The sequence below is a fragment of the Rhinatrema bivittatum genome, chromosome 4 (assembly GCF_901001135.1).
Source record: "Rhinatrema bivittatum chromosome 4, aRhiBiv1.1, whole genome shotgun sequence".
Classification (NCBI taxonomy): Eukaryota; Metazoa; Chordata; class Amphibia; order Gymnophiona; family Rhinatrematidae; genus Rhinatrema; species Rhinatrema bivittatum.
In genome coordinates this window covers 154799249-154821915 of record NC_042618.1, presented here as the reverse complement: position 1 = coordinate 154821915, position 22667 = coordinate 154799249, and the positions used below count along the sequence as shown (strand labels likewise).

General features: G+C 42.6%; 1 protein-coding gene across 2 annotated transcripts in view; it reads right to left on the bottom strand.

Moving 5' to 3' along the window:
* Positions 1 to 22667, bottom strand: part of PRKD1 (protein kinase D1) — a 558208-nt gene that overhangs the window by 114198 nt on the left and 421343 nt on the right. For both annotated transcript variants that reach the window (XM_029599009.1, XM_029599010.1), the window contains exons 5-6: positions 19453 to 19663; positions 12479 to 12556 (exon numbers count right to left, since the gene is read on the bottom strand). In XM_029599009.1, coding sequence (XP_029454869.1) covers positions 12479 to 12556; positions 19453 to 19663 — 289 coding nt within the window. The remainder of the gene's footprint in view (positions 1 to 12478; positions 12557 to 19452; positions 19664 to 22667) is intronic.

Below are 22667 nucleotides of genomic sequence, written 5' to 3'. Positions count from 1 at the left end.
CTGAGACCATAAAGAGAGTCTGGTATAATACCTTGACCCTATGAGTAGTGGTCCTACAAAATTATATACCCTCATATAGTATGACAGCTTGAATAAGGTATATAAAAGAGATACCAGGTATACCATCATTGTTTGATTCATAGCAGGGCTTGCCATGCAGATGGTACAGGGAGCATATCTTTCATCCATGAACCACATTGCTGGGGATGCCAGAGGAACACTTTGTTAGAAGGCATCGTCTCAGCTCTCAGGATCCGGTCACAGAAAGGTCCTGCTCACCAGACTGTTGTGGGCCCTGCATTTTATGGCATCTGGCTCATTCCAAACAACAGTCGGGGTCATTGGGGGAATGTTCCAAACATCTTTTCCCCCACTGTCTGCTCCAGGTCATAACAGCTGTACGGGGCCACATTAATCGCTACATAAAATTCTCTCATGAAAGGCAGGACTTGCTGGACTTGAAGAGAGATTTTTATACCATTTGCCAACTTTCCAAATGTTCTGGGAGCTATTGACTGCATACTGTGCAGGGAGGCGATCCACCGCAACAGAAAGCTCTTCCTCTCCAAAGTGCAAGAGGTCGGTGTGACAAAACTGTGCATTCTTGATGTGGTCGTCAGGTACCCAGGAGCTGTGCACGATTCCTTTATATTTAGGCAATTTGGCCTGTTTGCATAAGTTGAAGACGGCCTGTACGATGAAGACTGGCTCATAGGTAAGAGTGGTATTTCTTTCTATCATCCCTTTCCAGCTATGTGTTTACAGCAAATGGCAGTGACATGGGGGCTGTCAGGGATGTGACTTGATCAGTTACATGAAAAGTGGCTTGCACAGTCCGGTCAACAAGTCATCATGCCAGAGCCCACATTTCTCTCTCCATGCTGTAGAGGCCTACTAATGCTATATCTCCATACAAAGCACTATCCTCTAAGGTCAGTTTGTGTCCGATCACTACAGAGACTTTCAACTTGTCAGCTTAAAACAAGCGACAGTTCAAATCCTCCCCCTTGGAGCTGTTGAAATTTCACTTGTCTACCCAGACCTTTTTGGGCATACAGTGCAGGGACTCCCAGGTCAAGTGTGCCCTGTTAGTGCTCTGTCAGCCCTCAGCTAATGGTGCCCAGATCATTGTCTGCAGCGCTTCTGCAAGGAAAAAGAGTTGATTTGTACAATGCAGTTAGCAGAGTCTGCAGTGTACAAATCACTCCTCTTGTTAGACTTTTCATTGCTTATAAAGACTAAAATTCTTTAGAGATGTCAATTTTACAATGAATACCTCTGAATGTGTCTGTAACACAACCCCCCTTACCCTAACCCACCTCCCTTCAAAGTGCTCCTCTACAGTGGTACGTATATATATAGTGTCAGACTGACCCTATGCAGATCCTCTCTCTTTCTCCCTCCCTCCTCATCCTCCCCCCCGTTTATGACTCTTGCACCTCATAAGGACCTGTAGCAAAGTTACGCAAGTAACATATGCGCGTTGCCTTTGCAAAATTCATGGTTACAAGTGTCAGTCTTGGCCCCGCCCCTAGAATGCCCATGCCCTGCCCCTTTTCCGCCTCCTTATTCTGGGTGCGCATACAGGCATGTACGTGCTTCCTTCCCGGCTTCTTAAAATTCACGTTGCTCACGCGCGGCTCACATACATGTGTATGTGGCCGTTTTTGCACGAACAACGCTTTTAAAATCTACCTCTCAGTGAGCAAAAAAGCTTCCAACAGATGTCTTGTCAGGCTGCCTTGTGGACAATGTTGTGTGAGTTGTAATGACTGGTGACCTTATTAGCAGGTAGGGACAAGCTTGCTACAGACATCATTGATGGTTGATGATGAACAAGCCAGGAACAGCAAATTAGGGCCTCGGTAGGTTAGCAAAATGCTAAAGGTAGTCTAGAAACAACAATGTCCTACTAGATATGTGTGTCTGGGTAAATAATGTGCAGTATTAGCCACTGTCTATATCTGTGTTTGGGGTGATGTGGGGCTCATAGTTTTCTTCCTAACCACACTAATGCATACACCAGAGCATGCACTGTGTGTGCATCTAATTTGCCCACACAGTCTTTAGCCACAAGCAATCCTGTGCTTCCATTCTTTAGGATGGATACTACAGGTATGGTAATGTATAGGAGGGGAGGAAATAGCCTCATGCATTGTAACCTAACATTCCACCTTGGCCTGACACTGTTTATTCATTCAGCCAAAAAGGGGTTGAGAACAATGGCAGTGTAAGATCTCAGATATCCAGTGACAGTTTACTGGATGTTTGATATCTGTCTATAGTTGGCACAATGTAGCCACATCTTGACAACTCCCACAATGTAGCTTGGCCACTGTGCCACATAGGTAGACACTTACATGCTGGTGAGGCGAAATGGCAGCTGAGTGGAAAATATATTGGTCTGGGCGGTTAGCAGTAGCCTTACAGCTGTGCTACCAAAGTGAATCACTCTTTGCTCCCAGTATCATTCATCCAAGGCCAAATAGCCCTAGCTTCTCTTGTGCAATGTGCATACAGTGTGGGAGTTGCACACCTGTAGCTACAGCTTTCAGTGTGTTGCAATGTAGTTGAACTGAACACATGTCACAGCTACTATTGTGTATGGTTTCTTGCTGCTGTGGAACACATTAGAAGTATGCAAGTCTTGCCTGCATCAGAGACAGCTGTGTACATGCTATATGGGTATAAATATACCACCTTCTCTATACTACTACACTATATATTCTGAGGTCTATCATCAAAAGCCATTTAGATGGCCAACTGTAAAGTTAACACTCTAAATGACTATTGTGCCATATGCAACCACTTATCCAGCTACATTCTAACCACATAAGTCATTATCTGCCTGTACTGTACATCTCCCCCCCCCCCCCCAGCACCTGATGCTCTCCCACCCAGTACCTTTAATGGGCCTATTTGTAATGGTATTGGGGGGGGGGTGAGGGTGGTTGAGAAAACATCAGCTGCTGGGGAGAAAGGGGTGTTTGGCGGGGCATTAGATGAAGTCTACTTATTTTGGGGATGCACTGGCTTGGTGCCATTTACTTTCATGATCACAGGATAACTGGATTTGGGGAGGGGTCTGGGCCAGTGGGTTGATGATGTATGGGGGACAGGGAGTGGCAGGAGGCATGCCAGGATCCCTATTTGATGTTATGTTTTTCTAAACAGAGTGCTACTTACCCACATATCTGTACAAGATATGCTGGTAAGTAGACAGTGAGCCAGCCACACAAGGCCAGATCCCTTTATGCTTACTCTGCCATTTACACAGTGGTCAGTTAGGCCTACAGTTACCCAGCCTTATGTAGCTGCATAAGGAAGTCTCACAGTCTATTAGGTGTGTGACCGTTTTGGTTTTTATTCTTGAACAGAAACTTATTTACTGAAATTTTGCTTATGTTGGTAAACTTATCCTTGACAGAAGGCTTTTATCCTGAGATATATTAAAAGGCTATTGTATATCCAGTTTTGAAGAGATCAGGAGTCACTTTATGCAGATATGACCCAGGTAGCTACCACTCAATTTCTATACTACTGTCTGTTGGAAAAATTATTGAAAAACTAGTACTGAATCAGTTGACATCTTATTTGAAAAATAATGATGTGCTTTATCTGCATAAAAGCGGATTCTGTAGTGTACATAGTACTGAAACTGTTTTGGTTTCCATAGCAGACTATGTTCTGTGGGAGTTAGATAGGAATCATGATGTAGTAATAATTTTTTTGGGACATTTCATCCGCATTCAACTCTTAAACTCACTCATTGTTATCATCCAGATTGGCATATTTTGGGATAGGTGGGCTATTGGGCAAATGGTTTGATTCATATATGACAGGCTGAAAATATCAAGTATGAGTGGAAGAAAATAACACTGAGTGGATGAATTTACAGCGTGAAATTCTACAGGGTTCCTGTCTATCAGTCATATTATTTAATATTTTTTTGTTATCATTATGTAAATTGATAGAGCATATGAATATAAATTTTCATCTATATGCTGATGATCTGCAGTTGTTTTATTCAGTAAGCAATGATATGCAAGAGACTATTTCACATATGAATAAGAATATTGAAGAGATAGGATTGTGGATGAAGAATAATGGCTTACGGGTGAATGTGAAGAAAACTGAGTTTTTACCAGTTACTTGGATGGAGATGCCCAGCAGATTGAGGGAGACATCAATTTGGTAATGGAGATGGTTCGTGATCTTGGTTTTCTGTTAGATACAAGATTTTCTTTACAGCCTCAATTGCCTACTGTGGTAAGAAAGGGTTTTTTTAAGCTACAGAAGCTATGCAGACTAAAATTTATCCTAGATTGGGATGATTTTAGGATGGTTATGCAGGCTTTTGTATTAACATGCTTGGACTACTGTAATGCACTATATATTGGGCTACCCAACTGCTATGTAGAAACTTTGCAAATACTGATGAACTTTGCTCTTCGTGTGATCTCAGGTTGTCCTCTCTCTGCTCATATTTCTCCTGTTGTGCATTAGCTACATTGGCTTCCCATTGAGTATCGGGTCCGTTTTAAGATTTTGTCTTTAGTCCATAGGGTAATCTATGGTGAGAGTCCAGATTATTTGAAACAAATTGTTAGTATATATCATCCTTCCAGATCCTTGCATTCTGAATCTCAGTGGTTACTAACACTCCCAAGCATTAGTCAGGTATGCAGGTGTCAGACAGAGATGTGAATCGTTTCCGGTATCGTGTTCGTAGAACCACGGGAAATCTTCGTTTCCCACGGTTCTGACTGCTTTTTTTTTCGGCTGTCCCGAGCTGAAAAAAAAACCCCCACCCCAACCCTTTAAATCTAATTATTTAGAATCCCCCACCCTCCCGAACCCCCCAAAACTTTCCTAAAGTACCTGGTGGTCCAGTGAGGGTCCCGGGAGCAATCTCCTGCTCTCGGGCTGTAGGCTGCCAGTAAAAAAAAATGGCGCCGATGGCCCTTTGCCCTTACCATGTGTTCAGGGGCTATTGGTGCCATTGGCTGGCTCCTGTCACATGGTAGGAGCAATGGACGGCTGGCGCCATCTTAAAAAATGGCGCGGGCCATCCATTGCTCCTACAATGTGATAGGGGCCAGCCAATGGCACCGATAGCCCTTATCACATGGTAAGGGCAAAGAGCCATTTGCGCCATTTTGATTAGTGGCAGCCAACGGCCCAAGAGCAGGAGATCACTCCCGGGACACCCGCTGGACCACCAGGTACTTTAGGAAAGTTTTGGGGGGTTCGGGAGGGTGGGGGATTCTAAATAATTAGATTTAAAGGGTCGGAGTGGGTTTGGGGTTTTTTTTTTCTGTGTGCCCTTCTTCCCCCCCCCCTCAAAACAATAAGAAAACCACACGAAAATTTTGTGGGATTTTCCTATCGCTTTTGGGGACCCCCCAATACTTGATGGATTAGAAAATATCGTATGATATTTTCATCCTTCAGAAAAACGATGCACATCCCTATCAGACATTGAAATGGGCATTCTCTTTTATAGCGCCCAGATTATGCAATGCAATTCCATTAGATTTATGTTTGATAAATGATTACAAAAAATTCAGGAAGATGTTGAAAACCTACCTTTTCAGTGAAGCTTTTATGTGATATTGTATTTTGTTTTAATGTTAGTTTTATTTGTTAAATTGTATATATATGTGCTGTTGTAATCTGTCTCAAACAATTTGTTTGGTAATGAGAGCAGAATATAAAGATTTTGCAAATAAATACATAAATAAATAAATTACATGTATACTATCTACTCTCTGGGCTTGGCTCCTGCAGTTGCAATTTTCTGTTCATTAGAAATAAACAAGTCAAAGAGCTTGATGTACTTTTCAAGCACATTTCTGACTGAAGAGTTATGTGATGACAGCATTAGGTGCTAAACCCAGAGAGAAGGCCCATTATTTGGTCAGAGGAGACATGTCTTCATAATGGAAGAGGCCAATGGTTTGTTGTAGTGGCACAATGACATTCATTTATTTATTTATTTATTTAAAGTATTTATATACCGTCTTACCAATACAATGTTGACCAAAACGGTTTACAATATTGAGAAACCAAAATTAAAATAAAGAACATAGTATATCAAAACCCTTTCCGGATAATAACTAACGATAGCAGAATAAAAATAAACATAGTTAGAAAAAAAAATACAGTCAAATTCATGATCAATATAAAATAAAAGTTTAAAACTATATCAGGAATAAGAACACTATAAATAATAATTATTATTTTAACAAAACTAGAACAGCTAGAAAATAAGATATAAAATCCTAAAAGGAGGGCTTACAGGGGTAATACCAGCACTAGGGATGCCATCACTTATAAATTGATAGCTACTGTGAGAGACCGCTATTTCCAAATTCTTCTATAAAAAGATATGTTTTTAATGCTTTCTTAAAAACATCCCTATTTGTTATTTGCCTTAAAGGGTTAGGCAAGGAATTCCACAAGATAGCGCCAGCCACCGCGAAGGCTCTTTGTCTAGTAACATTTAGCCCGGCCATTCTTACAGATGGTAACTCTAATAATTTTTTTGTAGCAGATCTGAGTTCTCTTGTAGGCTTATATACCCATAAGGTCGAGCATAGCCAAATAGAATTTGAGTTATTTAATAAGGAATGTATTATCATTGCAATTTTATACCGGATTCTATATTTGACTGGCAACCAATGTAATTTTTGCAAAATAGGAGAGATGTGATGTTTCATGGCAGTACTGGTAAGAACTCTGGCAGCAGAGTTTTGAATCAACTGCAAATTTTTGATAACAGTTTCAGGCAGACCCAAGTATAGACAGTTACAATAGTCTAAACCTGATAATATCAATGCTTGATACAACCTATTGGTCACCAACAGAGTGAACACCTTGCTACATCACTTCTAGGCAAGCATTTCTACATCTATTCCACTGGACAGCATATGAAGGTGAACATTAGTTAGATAATGCCCATCTCACATACATATGTACCCAATAGTTAGCTATGAGTATGCTCTCTGGAAAAGGCAAAATGAACCATTTCTGAAGCTCTACAATAAGCAGTTTCATGTTTTGCTCTTGTTGTCTTCCTTAGGAGCATGTAATGAGCTTTCCTTTTTAAGGCCTAGGCCACATGGTCTTGCATATGAAAAATGTGCCAAGGTGGAATGGCCAATGGCAGTTTAGCATGCAAAGTCATGTGGGTCCAAAACCTCTAACCTAGTCAAACCTTAAGAAAAAAAACACACAATAAAAAAACACAACCAGAAAGTTAAGTTTCAAAATATATGACCGCTTTATTAAACAACACTGGTAGTCTCAATATTCAAAACAATTCAATTTCTTCGGTAATCACATTCTAATAAGACAAGATACCAAATAGCACATGACATTGTAAGAGAAATTACCAGCACATTTTGTGGAAACATGTACATACATTGTTACAAATGATAACATGACATGTATAGTATTATGATCTTACCCTATAGCAAAATGGTGATTACAGCAAAGAACCTAGAAAGTAGAAGTGGCAACCCAATAGCTACAGTACAACTCTAATATTAGAGCTGATGCCAACACAACAATGTGATGTCAAGCGAAGGCCCAGACAGTCCATGTTGAAAGATTGCATTCAAATGGGGCAGTCTAAGGGCCACAGCAGCAAAATTTAAGTAGCAGGTAGCAGGACCAGGACTAGAGAAGGCAGCATGGAGACAGCTGCAGGATGAAAAGAGAAGATTCCACCAGCATGCAGGCAGCAGCAGGATGAGAAGAGATGAGACACAAGCATGGAGGCGGCAGAAAGATGAGAAGAGATGAGACACAAACATGGAGGCAGCAGCAAGATGAGATGAGACACAAGCATGGAAGCAGCAGCAGCAAGATGAGAAGAGGTTAGACAGAAGCATGGTGGCAGCAGCAGGATGAGAAGAGATTAGACACAAGCATGGAGGCAACAGCAAAATAAGATGAGATGAGACACTATCAGGATCATGACTGAAGACTGCATTCAAGGAGGTAGGACTACAGGCAGAGCATAGAGGATGGCATAACAAGTAAGCAGCAGGACAACATAGGCAGACATTAGACCATCCACATCAGCAAGCTGGCACAGGAACTGTGTAGACAGGACAGGCCCAGCAGTCTTCTTCCATCTAGCTGGCACAGGATCTCTGAATAGAGGTCCGGCTTGGCTTGTTTGGACAAGTCATCTTTGTGTGATTTTTCTGAAGCCTTTACAACTGTGTGGCTCATCGCCCTTTTCCTCCCTAGGGCTTTTTTTGTGACCTACCCTGGCTCTGTTTTGAAGGCTGGGGACTGCTTCTCAGAGTTGACTAGGGATGTGCAATTGTTTTTTGCCGAATTGGAAAATTTCAAAGTAATAGTCCAATTCGGCCTAGGTCGGAGGACCTGAATCCCGAGACGGATTTCCCCCGAACTTCAGGGAAAATTCGTTGTTCGGGTTAGCACGGGGGGGGGGGGGGGGGGGAGGGGCAATTTTATTTTAAAAAATTGATTTAAAAAAAAAAAAATTACCCACCCCAACCCTTCAAATTTAGTTATTTACAACCCCCACCAAAAAACTTGCCTGAAGTCCCTGGTGGTCCAGCAAGGGTCCCGGGAGCGATCTCCCGTTCTCGGGCCGTCGGCTGCCAGTAAACAAAATGGCGCCGGTGGCCCTTTGCCCTTACCATGTGACAGGGGCTACTGATGCCATTGGTCGGCCCCTGTCACATGGAAGGAGCAATGTATGGCCCGCGTCATTTTTTAAGATGGCTCAAACGATGAGAAAAGACAGCCTTATTACTTGGGGGTAAGGAGAGTTTACCTAGCCCTACCAATTGCCTGAAATTACTGCCCGCTTGAATCCTGCGACTGATGTCATCCAGCTGAGACGCAGGAGGGCTTTAAAATGCCATTCTCACGGACCATCTTTGAGGCTCAAGCGGTGAGAAAAGACTGCCTTATTATTTGGGAGTAAAGTGCGTTTACCTAGCCCTACCGATTCCTTGAAATTACTGCCCGCTTGAATCCTGCGACTGACGTCATCCAGCTGAGACGCAGGAGGGCTTTAAAACACCCTTCTCATGGATCATCTTTGAGGCTCAAGCGGTGAGAAAAGACTGCCTTATTACTTGGGGGTAAGGTGCGTTTACCTAGCCCTACCGATTGCTTGAAATTACTGCCCGCTTGAATCCTGCGACTGACGTCATCCAGCTGAGATGCAGGAGGGCTTTAAAAACTCATTCAAACATCATTAATCCCTGGAGCTCCTGAGATCTCATCTCACCCCTGCAGCAAACAACCTTTGCAATCAGATGCAATTGAACATTGGAAGACGGTGAGTGAACTGATATCTGTTGAGGTGATTGCCAAGGATAGTACCACTGATAGTATGTCTAGTGGAGGCAGCGGTACACTGTTCCCGCAGTATCAGCGAGAGCTTGAAGCCACTAGATGTGAAGAACTGTTGCCAACATTAAAGACTTCAACACCTTTGGGGCAAAAGGATTGGACAGTGTTATCCCCGAAAGGGCAAGAACACTGCCAAGGAACTAAAGTAGGAGCACATACTTCAAATTTGGGTACTGTAGGAAAACAGGAGATTACCCTTGAGAGTATTTGGAAAGCATTAGTTTCATTAGAAACTTCAATCAGAAATGTATCCACTATAATGTCTCAAATGCAGCAACAGGCTCAACAGATAGACCCTTTAGTCCAAACTCACACAAGTAAAATAAATGAGTTAGAAAAACAGATGACTCAGTTTCAGAGTGTTCAAGGTAAAGTTCTTCAAGGAGAATTGATAAATTCTAGAAAACTATAGAACACAGAAAATGAGCTAAGATATAAGAACTTAAGAGTTGTAAATTTTCCTAGTGTGAAATTAATCCTTCCGATAGAGCAATTCAAAAAATATTTGAATGAGGTGTTAATGATACCTCTTGAAGGAATGCCCCCAATAGCTAAAATATACTTCCTTAATTAAAATAAGAAAAGGAAAGAAAAAACGCAGATTAATTCCAATGTGCAATTGGGAGAAATAGGTAACATCACAGAATTGATTGAATTACCTTCAGAGGATCTGATTGAATTCAGGGATACACTATTAATATCCTTTATTTTTCCATCTGAGTACGGAGACAATTCTTCCGTAATAGATCAAAGAACTATTTGGGTGAGAAGGTGTGGATATACCCGGATATAACAAGAGTTACTCAACAATTGTTAAAAACCTTTTTAAGGTAAGATTTAAGAACAATATATATGTCTTTTTTGAACCGGCCCAGCTTAGGGCATTTTTTTGATTCTAACACACAGAAAGAAGTAGAGTGCACCACTTAGGGGGTCATTTATCAAAATGCGCTAAGGCATTTTCGCATGCGTTAAGGGCTTATTGCATGCGATGTTACCCAGGTAGAGAGTCCATCAAGCTAGGTTGAGAGAACCTTGCACAAATATCATCTTGGAGTGAGTTTCCTCACTCCGTAGGTCATCAAATCTTCACAAGAGACCACTGTTCGGTTCGTACGTCTCATGTTGAATGTCAAAGTGGCCCCTAACCCCCTTCACTAATACCTAAACCTCACCTCGAGTTACTAGGTGGGCCACCCATAGGGATACAAATACCTATCTAGGGAACAGACATTATGGCTAGTGTCTCTCTCTCTCTCTCTCTCTCTCTCTCTCTCACACAAAGTCTGAAAATGTTATCACAATTTGTGCTAACTTAGCTCTTCACATAGGTAATTAGTGCAAATTGCAATAAACTGATATTAGCATAAAACACACCCCTTTTACTATCACATGTGATACTTATTGCATTTTGATAAATCCAGGCCTTAGTTTGATAAGGAATAATTATTAAAAAATTGTATTCGATCTTCTTGATACTTATAATGCAAAATTGTTGTCATTAATTCGAGCTCCGTTTGATATTGGATCACCATCTTTTCTTTTTCCAGGTCAAGAATATTTTTAAATATAGTCCACAAGAAATTTGTAATATTATTGATTAATATTATTGTTAATTAATAAGTATCAAATACTTTTTCCTTTACTTTTTCTCTTGTGGCTTAGATATGAATAGTTTTAAAGATATATAAGGTGACCTTAGTTGACAAACTGTATTATTTGTCTAATGTTGTAAAATTTCATAAATAAAAAAAAAAGAGCTCTCACTCCCACACCCAGACACCCATTCTACCACACACACACAAAGCTGCCACTCATGCACCTAGGCACCCATTCTACCACACACACACAAGCAAGTTTCCTCTTTCACGTGGAGCCTCTTCTCATTGTTTGGCCCAATAAGCCTGGCCTCTGCTCTTCAGCGGCGGCGGCACGCATCTCTCCGCTCTTCAGCCGCCACCGGCCTGGCCTCACTCTGCTCTTCAGCCAATGCCGACCTGGCCTCCAGCGGTGGCATACTGCATCACTCCGTTCTTCAGCAGATGCCGGCCTGGCCTGCAGCAGCAGCATGCAGCGTTACTCTGCTACCAACTGTATTGGCCCACCGGGGTTGATTGATCCCCTGATAGGCCAATCTGCCCCTGGGGAGAAGGGAAACACAACTGGGGCAGGGGGACACCGGTTTCCACAACCCACCCGCCAGTGCTTGGTGACAGAATTTTTCCATGCCGGGTTCCATCTGATGATGTCACCCATGTGTGAGGACTACCACCCTGCTTGTCCTAGGAGAAACTGATAAGCAATGGACTTTAAAGATTTTCTTTTGTGTTAAAGATGTACATTTCTATGGTCAAAAAATTTCACTATTCCCTGATGGAGTTAGAGAAATTGGAATTCGCAGGAAACTTTACTTGATGAAAAATCATAGAGATGTGCATTTTTTACCATGAGATTTGATAAGGTTTTAAAGAGGATATATTATTCATTTTTAAAAATTATTTCCTTGAAATTATTTTTATTTGCATTTATTCCCCAATAATGTAGTCTTTAAAAGTGATCAAACTTTTTCTATGTTGATATTTGCCTATGCGGGTATTTCCTCAACATGGTGTTTCTTAAATCAAGATTTTCTTGAATGTAATGTTTTTTAAAATCAATAAAGAAATAATTTTAAAATAAAGCCCAGGAGCCTGGTCCACCTTAAGCCACAGACAGGAAGGGAGTTCAACTCTGAAGGCTTTCTCCTTAGAAGTGGATAAGAAGCTAAACCTAGAGAAAATAGGGAAGCCCCAAGGAAGAGAAGGAGCATAGGGAAGGTCAATACTACTGTCATTTGTTTGAAAACTGCTAAGGTAAGCAGAGCTGTTTTTGTTAATTTTGCCTGTGATTATTAAAAAGCTTATGAGAAAACAGAGTCCAGCCTGAGTTTCTTCTCTGGCCAACCACTCAAGGTACCACATAGACAAGAAAAAAAAGTCTGTAAAATGTTTACAATTTAATACATACATTTTTTTTTTGCCCTCTGCCATCTCAAAAACTTTTGAAATATTTTTAAATTTAAACTCATACATACCTCCATTAATGCCGACTTCACCAAGACAATTATTTGGCACTTTGAGTGCACAGCGTTTGTGACAGTTGAACTTGCAATCTAACCAAAAATAAGAGAGAGAGAGAGCAGAAATTTCAGTTTAACCCAGCACCAAAAGGGCCACATTAGATAAACAGCCAAATTCTAAATCCATTCAGATAAAATTGCAGATTAAAACTGAATATACAGTAGTACAGAGGTTCCTCAGTATAAGAAATCTGGAAGCAACACAATTCTTTGTTGAATAAGTGACTTTATAAAGTCACACTGTATGAGGATATTTTAAGGATTCCATTGCATAGCAGTCTGAGTCATCTCAACTGTTAATGTGAATTTAACAAGACATATCTAAGCAGCTGGTGTTTAAAAATCTAGAAGTAGCTCTAGCATTTTTACCTTTACCGGTGTTCCAATTAAGGGGTGAATTGTCAAATATTGCGCATGTAAAAGTGAGCACTTGCGCGTATAAAATAGCATACACACAAATACTTGCTATTTTCAAAACTGCAACTTACATGCATAGATCAGGGGCCGCAAGTAACTTTGTACGTATAAGAAAAGGGTGTGGGCAGCAGTGTTCTGGGGTGGGGCTGTTTACTCAAATAAGTTGCTATTTTAAAACCTGCCAAAGTGACAAACATACCGAATTTGCCGGCGTACAGGACGCACTTTTTCCCCTCAAAATACAGGAAAAATATGGAGTGTGTCCTATGCACCGGTAATCAAAATTAACAGCGGCCGGTGGGAGGGAAATGACGTGGTGAGGAACAATCTGGTTGCTTATTTTTCTAAGTGGCTTTCTAAGCAGCCTATTAAAATTGATCATCCTCATAGAGCTCTAACACCAGCGCAGGGTAATCGCCCATGTGATGTGATTATTCAGCTGCGCAATTTTACTGATTACACTAACAGCATCCGGTGGGGGGGGGGGGGAAGTGACGTGCTGCTGTCGGGGAGCGAGGGCGCGCCACCCGATTGGCTGGTTTGCCCCCCCCCCCACGCATGAGCAGTTTTGAAAGTTATCCTCTAAGCTTATACTAAATGCTGGCATGGTTCCAATTGCTATATAATGGTAATCTTAAAATATTCCCTAATAGTGAGTGGTGGAAATGGGATTAGAACTTGGGTCACTAGCTATCACAGCTTTGTGCTTTAGACATGGTCTTCAGGCCCTTTTAAGTTAGACTGCCAACTGCAGTAGGATGTGGTAATTTTCATAATGGGAGTAATTTTTAAAAGGATTTACTTGCTTAAAACTGGGTTTTACATGAGTAAATGCACTTTACCCTTGTAAGTGGGTTTGTGAAAATTGCTACAACGTATGCCATCGTATTGTCCATAAGATTTACCCATGTAAGTGTGCTTTATGCAGGTAAACAGATTTTGAAAATTGCTACAATAATTACATTTGCACATGTAAATCCTTTTGAATATTACCCCTTTTACTCATGCAAGTGGATTTCTGAAAATGGCTACAATATATGCTTTTATGTATGTAAATCCTTTTGAAAATTACCACATCAACACTTTCTCACTAAGAACTGAACAAAACAGCTATGAAAGCTAAAGATTTTCAACTATCACACTGATCTGAGTTTGATTTGAATCTCTAGCTAATGGCTAAAAGACACTTTATCCTTGTGCCAATCCCTATAATTACAGTATTAGATTCAGTAACAGATTTGTTTACTTAAGAGCTATAAAACTACATTCCACATATTACATCAGGGTAAAGCAGAGTTGCTTATCTGTAACAGGTGTTCTCACAGGACAGTAGGATGGTAGTCCTCACATATGGGTGAGTACCGAGCTGAGGATGCCCGAGCAATGCACAAATGCACCAAAAGACGTGCAACAGGCACAACAACAGGGGTGAAAATTTGGTTAGGAGGGCATCCTGAACCCTGACAGGGTCGATGGAAGGATGTTGGGAAGTTAAACTGAAAGCAAGTTGCATAGAATGGACTGGCCAAAGATGGAATCCTGTGTGCCAGCCTTATTAAGCAATAATGGGCTGCGAAAGTATGGAGAGAACTCCAGATAGCAGCCTTACATACATCAGCAAGTGGTACCGAATGGAGGTGCGCTACTGATGTCGCCATGGCCCTGACAGAGTGTGCTTTTACATGGTCTTGCAGCAGAATACCTGCTTGCTGGTAGCAAAAAGAAATGCATTCCGCCAACCAGGAGGATAGGGTCTGCTTTCCCACAGGATTTCCCAATTTGATGGTATCAAAAGAAACAAACAATTGAGTGGATTTCCTGTGGGCCGACGTGCAGTCCAGATAGAAAGCTAGAGCACGTTTGCAGTCCAGAGAATGCAGAGCCTGTTCTCCTGGGTTTGAATGGGGCCTGGGAAAAAAGGTAGGTAGGATAATAGATTGGTTAATATGAAATTCTGACACTACCTTCGGCAAAATTTTAGGGTGAGTGTGGAGCACTACCCTGTCATGCAGAATTTTAGTGTAAGGCGGGTAGGTAACTAATGCCTGTAATTCACTAACTCTGTGAGCAGACGTGATCGCAAGAAGAAAAACTACCTTCCAGTTGAGATAGTGAAGATCACAGGAGTGGAGAGGCTGAAACGGAGGTTTCATGAGCCGTCCCAAAACCACATTAAGGTGCCAAGCAGGGGCAGGAGGGCGCAGTGGAGGTTTTAAATGGAGCAAACCTCTCATGAAATGTGATACTAAGGGTTGTGTTGAAATGGAGACATCTCCTATACCCTTATGATATGCAGACACTGCACTAACATGCACTCTGATAGAGGAAGTTTTTAGGCCTAACTCTGACAGGTGCCAGAGATAGTCTAGGAACCTCGCAGTGGAACAAGTGAAGGGGTCTATGGACATGGAAGTACACCAGACCGTAAACCTCTTCCATTTAGAGCGATAAGACCTTCTCGTTGAAGGCTTTCGTGAAGCCACCACGACTCGGGATACCGACTCCGAAAGGTTAAGAGGTTGGAGTATTAACCTTTCAACATCCAGGCCGTCAGAGATAGAGCCTGGAGGTTGGGGTGACACAGGTACCCTTCGTTCTGAGTTATTAGAAGGGGATCCTTCCCCAGAGGAATGTGCCGGCATACTGATAGGTCCTGGAGGATTGGAAACCACACCTGGCATGGTCAGTGGGGAACTATCAGGATCATTAATCCCTTGTCCTGCCGGAGCTTCACGAGAGTCTTTGAAATGAGAGGAAGTGGAGGGTACACATAAAGGAGACTGCTGACCCAGGAGAGGGCGAAGGCATCTCTTGGTTGTGAGTGGTGACTGCGAATGAGAGAGCAGAAGTTGTCTACTTTGTGGTTGTGGACAGACGCAAAGAGGTATATGCGAGGGTAACCCCAGCATTGGAATATCGTGTCCGCTATCGTGGGGTTGAGAGACCACTCGTGCAGATGGAAAGTGTGACTTAGCCTGTCACCAAAAGACTGTCCACTCCCGGCAAATAGGTTGTTTTGAGGCACATCGAGCGGGAAAGGGCCCATGCCCATATCTGTGCAGCTTCCTTACACCGGAGGTAGGAGCCCATTCCCCATTGTTTGTTGATGTACCACATCACAACCTGATTGTCGGTTTGAATCAGGATGGCTTTGGTTGATAGGCAATCCTGAAAAGCCTTGAGGGCATATCTGATCACCCGTAGCTCCAGGACATTTATTTTGTGTTTGGTTTCTTCTGGAGACCAGGTTCCCTGAGTCTGCAGGTCGCCGACATGTGCACCCCACCCGAGGTTGGATGTGACTGTTGTTAAGGTAATTTGAGGTTCTGGAGCCTGAAATGGAAGGCCTTGAATGAGATTGGAGTGGTGTATCCACCAGGCTAGTGACAGACGGAGCTATTTGATAACCTGTATAATGATGGACATTGGCTGACTAGCTTGAATCCACTGGTATTTTAAGGTCCACTGCATCACTCTCATGGCTAGGCGAGCCATCGGAATGACATGCAGAGAGGACGCCATGTGACCCAGCAGTATGAGGAAGTGACGAGCAGTTGAAGATACTCGAGTCTGTAGGTGATGTGCCAGAGATGCTATGGTGAAAGCACAATCCTGGGGGAGGAAGGCTTTCACCTGTATAGTGGTTAGGTCGACCCCTATAAAGGATAGGGTTTGGGATGGAACTATCTTGGATTTGGAATAGTTGATAAGAAACCCTAAGGAGACCAGGGTGTGGATAGTGAGATGCAGGGAGGCTAGTGCGCCCTGCTGAGTCGGAGCCCTTATCAACCAGTCGTCGAGATAAAGGTAGACATGCACACCCTGGTTCCTGAGGAAGGCTACAACCACCACCAGGCACTTGGTGAATACTCGTGGAGCGGACGCTAGGCTGAATGGCAGTACAAGGTACTGGAAGTGGCAGAGCCGACCACCGACTGGTATGGATAGAAGAGGAGGTTGGCTTATACTCTCTAGGAAGGAGTCGAAACCCTGACACTGGTCCAGGCTGAAAAGCTGGCTGAGAGTTTTGAGGCCGAGTCTGCCTGGATTGACCTTTTTGGTAAGGTCTGGAAGGGCGTCCTCTAGAAGCCGGAGGATAAAATGTCCTTGGTTTGTAGGCCAGCCGCTTAGAGTCCCGCCTGAAAATTCTCTTAGGGGCGGAAGGAAACTCAGATGGCACAGAAGAAAGCTGGCGCAGAGTTTCATGGTGGTCCTTCAACTGCGCCTCGGTCTCTCAGATCTTTTCCCCGAAGAGATTATCACCCACACAGGATAGATCTGCTAACCTGTCTTGTTCTGGTCTTAAGTCCGAAGATTTGAGCCAGGCCCATCTTCTTGCACTAATCCCCGCTGCAGACACATTAGAAGCAGTGTCAAAGATATCATACGCAGCGCGGACCTCGTGCTTTCCAGCATCCAGACCTTTTTGAGCCAGAGTATGAAGTTGAGCCTGGAGTTGCTCTGGTAAAGAATCAGAGAAATCCTGGATCCTCTTAAAAAGGTCTCTGTTATACTGGGTCATGTATAACTGGTAAGAGGCAATGCAAGATATGAGCATTGAGCCATGGAAGACATGCCTGGTAAGAGGCAATGCAAGATATGTCCCGTTGTGAGCGCTACGGGACTCGGATCAGTGACCGACTCGGGAACCGGTACCAGCGTCAATGAAGGTTGGAAGCCCTGAAGTGCTTTACTGATGGCATCTTGGATCATCCGATCCAATTCCTCGCGGAAGCCTGGGGCATGGAACTCCGGCTTCGGAGTAGGAAGCAGCACTGCCGTAGCCAGAGGGTCCACCGGTGAAGGTGGAATCACGGATCCCGGCACCACTGAAGGTGGGGAACGCCTCAGTGACCTGGTCACAGAAGAGGATGGGGCCTTTTCTGGATGGGGCTTCTTTGCCGGTGGCTCCGTTGACATTGATGCCGAGGGCTTGCCTGGATCGGCAGACTGAGCCTTGCGATGACGGTGTCGACATCTTTCACGATGATCTCCTCAGTCCTTTTCTTGGGGAGGCAAGGAGGGAATCGACACCTTTGGAATCGTCAATGCCGGTTGGGCAGCAGCAGTGTCCCAGTGCTGGCAAAAGGTCGATGGCACCGGCTCGGACGAAGTCGAAGCTATCGATGGAGTCGGGGTTTTTGACTGAAAGAGAAACTGCATTTTGTCTAAACGAGCCTTACGGCCCTTTGGTGTCATTTGGGCACATTTGGTGCAAGTTAAGACATCGTGGTGGGACCCGAAACACATAACACAGACCCCATGCAGGTCAGTGATGGACATTGCTCGAGTACAGTCGGGGCACCGAAGAAACCCGACACCATGACTCCATCAAAAATGTTGCCGCGGTGCAGTCGATGGCTGGTAGGCCCCGAAGGGATAACTCGACGGGAATTGACCGCAACGGTAAAACCTTACCTTTCGACCATGGAGAATGGATTTTGATAGGGGGACCCCTACGGGGTAGAATTTTTTGAAATTTTTGAAAGATGTTCCGTGAGGAAAATTCCTGTCAGGAATCTCAAGAGCTCCTTAACCCACGTGGCTATTGCTGCGAGGAAAAAAGAAGACTGAAGGGGAACCCCTCCTGGATGCAGGGTCAGTGCATTGCTGGGCATGCCCAATAGGTGCCAGTCAAAATTCTAGAAACTTTGACAAAAGTGTTCCATGATTGGGCTCCATCCTGATGATGTCACCCATATGTGAGGACTACCATCCTGCTTGTCCTGTGAGAATAAATTTAACTTAGTTTATGGTGAATTTTATGAGTGAGTTATAACCAAGAATCCAAGACAAGATCCTGGCCATACTTTTCCTCTGTTTATATTATATCAGAATTTCCTCAACCCTGGGTGTCCAATGTATGCAAATCTCTTTTCATACATATTCATTATGGACATCCTGAAAACCTAACTGGTTAGGTGTCTCCCCAGGAAAGGGTTGGGAAATATTGTATTATATTATGAAATAAATATTCAGCAGTACAGCGAGTGGCAAAGTTAACCAGATAACTCTAGCTGGTTCATTTTATCCATATATTCAGTGGCCCTTATCTGGTTATAAGTGGCACTCAATATACCTGGATAAAGTTAACCAGGCCTGCCCTTCACCCCGACCAGACTTGTCCAGGCCTCTTTAGCTGGAGAGTGCTAACATTAGCACACTCCAGCTAAAGTCTTGCTGCACCCCCTGAAACACCTCCACCCTCGTCTTTTCTTATGCAGGCAAATTTTGTCAGGATATGATTTGCCTGCACAAATCTACCAGCTAAGCAGAGAAGAATTTTTATAAACAAAGATTTGTTAGGGTAACTCCCAAAGTTACCTGAACAAATCTTTTTAATATCGACCTCTGTTTCTAGAGTCATATTTTTAAGATGTGCACATTTTCATACCTAGGAATTATGCATTTTAGGGCTGTTCATAGCTGTTTTACAGACTGTAAGCATTTTAGTGTGAATGTTCAAACACCCCAAATATTCCCATCTCTTGTTACGGCTGAATCACACTCACCTTTGCATTGCAAGCCCTGTCTGAAAAGCCCCTTGAGAAGTTTTTTACAGTATTGGCATACTGTGGGTCGTGTGTAAGAATGGATCACAAATGTGTGAGGCACTTTAACCTTGGAGAGGAGGATCTTGTCCAGTTGAATGGGGCGGCCAATATAGGACTGTGAGTTTGATCTCTTCTCTCGACCCATGTAGGATTCTGATGGGGATTTCTGCTGCAAATTAATATAAATGGCCAATTATAGAAAGAATTCCATAGTTGCGAAAAAACCCTTCTGTCCATCACATTCGGCAGCCTTATGGTTTATATGGCAGTGCATACTATTTAATGATATTTTGTATCACCATACTAATCTGTTTTCTCTTTAAAATATCTAATGTTGCTGCATATATGATCTCCAAAAACAAAAAGATTCCTTAACAGTAAAATACTTCTTCTGTAAATTAAGCTTCCTCCTTTTATACAATTTAAAATATGTGCTCTCCGTTTTCTCAAACACATTCAAATCCAAATTTCTGTATTTTAAAAATTATTTTAAGCCAAGCTCATTGCTGAAATAAGACAACTATTGTACAACTCAAGAAAACAAGAAGCTGCAAAGATTACAACTTAGAATGTTAAGCAACAATTTAACCTAACAGACTATAATATCAGCAAGGCTGCAAGTGCTCCACCATTTTATAATAATATGAAATAGCGTTATACATTCTTCAAAGGAAAAAAAAAACCTTTTCAACAGTAGTTTCAGATTTTACACTCTGGGGAGTCCATAGCAGGGAGCTAAACACTGTCGGAGATGGTTCCCAGAACAACTCCTTGGTACTCTAGGATCTAGGCCACAGCAAGTTGCTAGAAAGCCACTAGTAAGGAAGAGAGGTTAGCTTTATGTATTGGATCAAACATAATTTTGTGGCAGTTTAAATGCATCCTGACTCTTTATGCTGTCAGTTACATAATTTGTAAGTCTACATACATACATACTTAGTCTGAGGATTCTGTGCTGAGTCATCTGTAAGACAAATGCAGGGGAAAGGATGATAACTTAGAGACAGTAAATTCTGCAGGTAATACTGCAGGTAATACCGTATTATAAGGTCCCTGGGAAAGCAAAAGGAAAACTCAGCAGAATTTACTGTCTATGTTCTCATCCTTTTCCCTGTATTTGTCTTACAGATGACAACACAGGATCCTCAGACAAAGTATGTGTTAGTTTGCACAAGGGCAAAGGGACACTTTTTTTCCCCCATAACCAATAATGTTTTACATGTGCTTGTCCATATTTGTGCTGTGTCTTATCTTCCTAATTTAGATTTGCTTTCCATTTTTTAAAAGATGCCTTTTCAGCTTTAATAGTCTGCTCTTCTTCTGCTTCACAAGTGCCTCTGTAAAGTACTCCACCATCTTAACAGAGTTGACCCTCCTGAACCCTGACCTTTTCTATGACCCATCTCTGCTTTTGTTTTTATTTTAAATCAGGGATCCCCCAAACTATGGCCTGCAGAGCTCATCTGTCTAACTCTCCCACTTGGCCCATGGAGGAATTTATTTCTTTTTTATCCCATTATGGCAGGATCAGCAGAAAGACTAGCAGGTGTTCTCAAACCCCATAAATGGGACAAGTGCTGCCCAGACTCACTGCAATTGAAGACACCACTGATGGGGGCACCAGTCCCCTATCAGCAGGAGAAGAGCTGCCGGATAATGCTGCTGGCAGGGTGATCAGTCCCCACCAGCAGGAGAAAAGCCGTCTGGACCCCCTGCACTGAAAATGTTTCTAGCTGGGAGACTGGGCCCAGCCAGTGGGATATGAGGTACCAGGATTTGCCACGATGGAGGACACCGCTGATAGGGAGGCCAAGTCTGGCCAGTGTATAGGAGGTAAGCGAGTGAGGAAGCAAAAGGAAGGAGGAAATGAGAGGTGTGAAAGGGAGTGGAAAGACAAGAGCAGATGGGCTGAGAGGAGAAAGGGTGAGTGAGAGGAAATGTAGTAGTGTGAAAGAAGGGAAGGGAGGGAATAGGTTGAGAGGAGAGGAGGCTGTATGAGAGAAGAGTAGGATGGGAGGGAAGGGAGTGAATGAGAAGTATGATAGAGGGGAGGCTAAGGAGGGAAGTAGAGTGAGAGCAGAGCGATATTAGTGACCGGAAAGGGCATGAATGAGAGGGATAAGTGAGGGAAGGAACAGGTTGGGGAGTGAAGGTGCAACATAGTGGTATTTATTTTATTTATTTCATCTTTTTATCCACAATTTCTCGAAATTCAATGTGGAATACAACTTTACATACACAAATAAAATAAAATAAAAGACAAACCAAAATACATAAAGCAGATTATAACACACCTTATACCATACAATAACACAATAGCACACAATTACAGTAGTTGCCTTTCAATATCATCCAAGTAGATCTGCAGATGCCTTTTTAAACAATAAAGCCTTTACCATTTTCCTAAATCTTAAATAATCACTTTTTTTTCTCACATCTAGAGATAATGTTTTCCATAATTTTGGAATAGCTAGTGTGAAAGCATGCGGCGTAATAGCTTGCAACCTAACAGGATCATTCATCAAAATGCGTTATGGTGTTAACGCACGTGATAACACGTTAATTGCATGCGTTAATGCCATAATGCAAGCGATAATGCTTTCACATGGCGTGAATGCAAATTTCAGGAAGGGGTAGAATTAGGGAAGTTTGGATGGGAATTATTAAAATGAGGGGCACTATTGCATGGTTTTAATGCCAGAAATAACTACATCTTTTTTTTCCTGGTGTTAAGCTGTGCGATACGCCCAAAATGGCTGTAACGCAATTTGCGATAAATTTTTAGAATTCCATTTCGGGGTTGGCTGGGGAAGGAGGGAGGGAGAGAGAGAGAGAGAGAGAGATAGAGAGAATGCCTTTGGGGAGGCCTTCACATTATGCAAGTATTTATATTCTATAGGAGGGTCATTTAATAGCTCGAGATGAGGTGTTGGTGGAACAGTACAGTACACCTTGGTGAAGATTAGACTTCATTTGGAGTGAGGAAAGTCTCACAAAAATGAAAATCTGTACTATGTTATCTCACCCTAGCTTGATGGTACCCTGTTATAAAGTAAAAGAGGTATATGATGGCATTGTAATTAAGTTCTGATCTATTGACAGCAAATTATGTGCAGGAATATACTTTTTAAGCTTTCCAGGAAGACAATAATCATCTTTGTAAAGAGATTTAT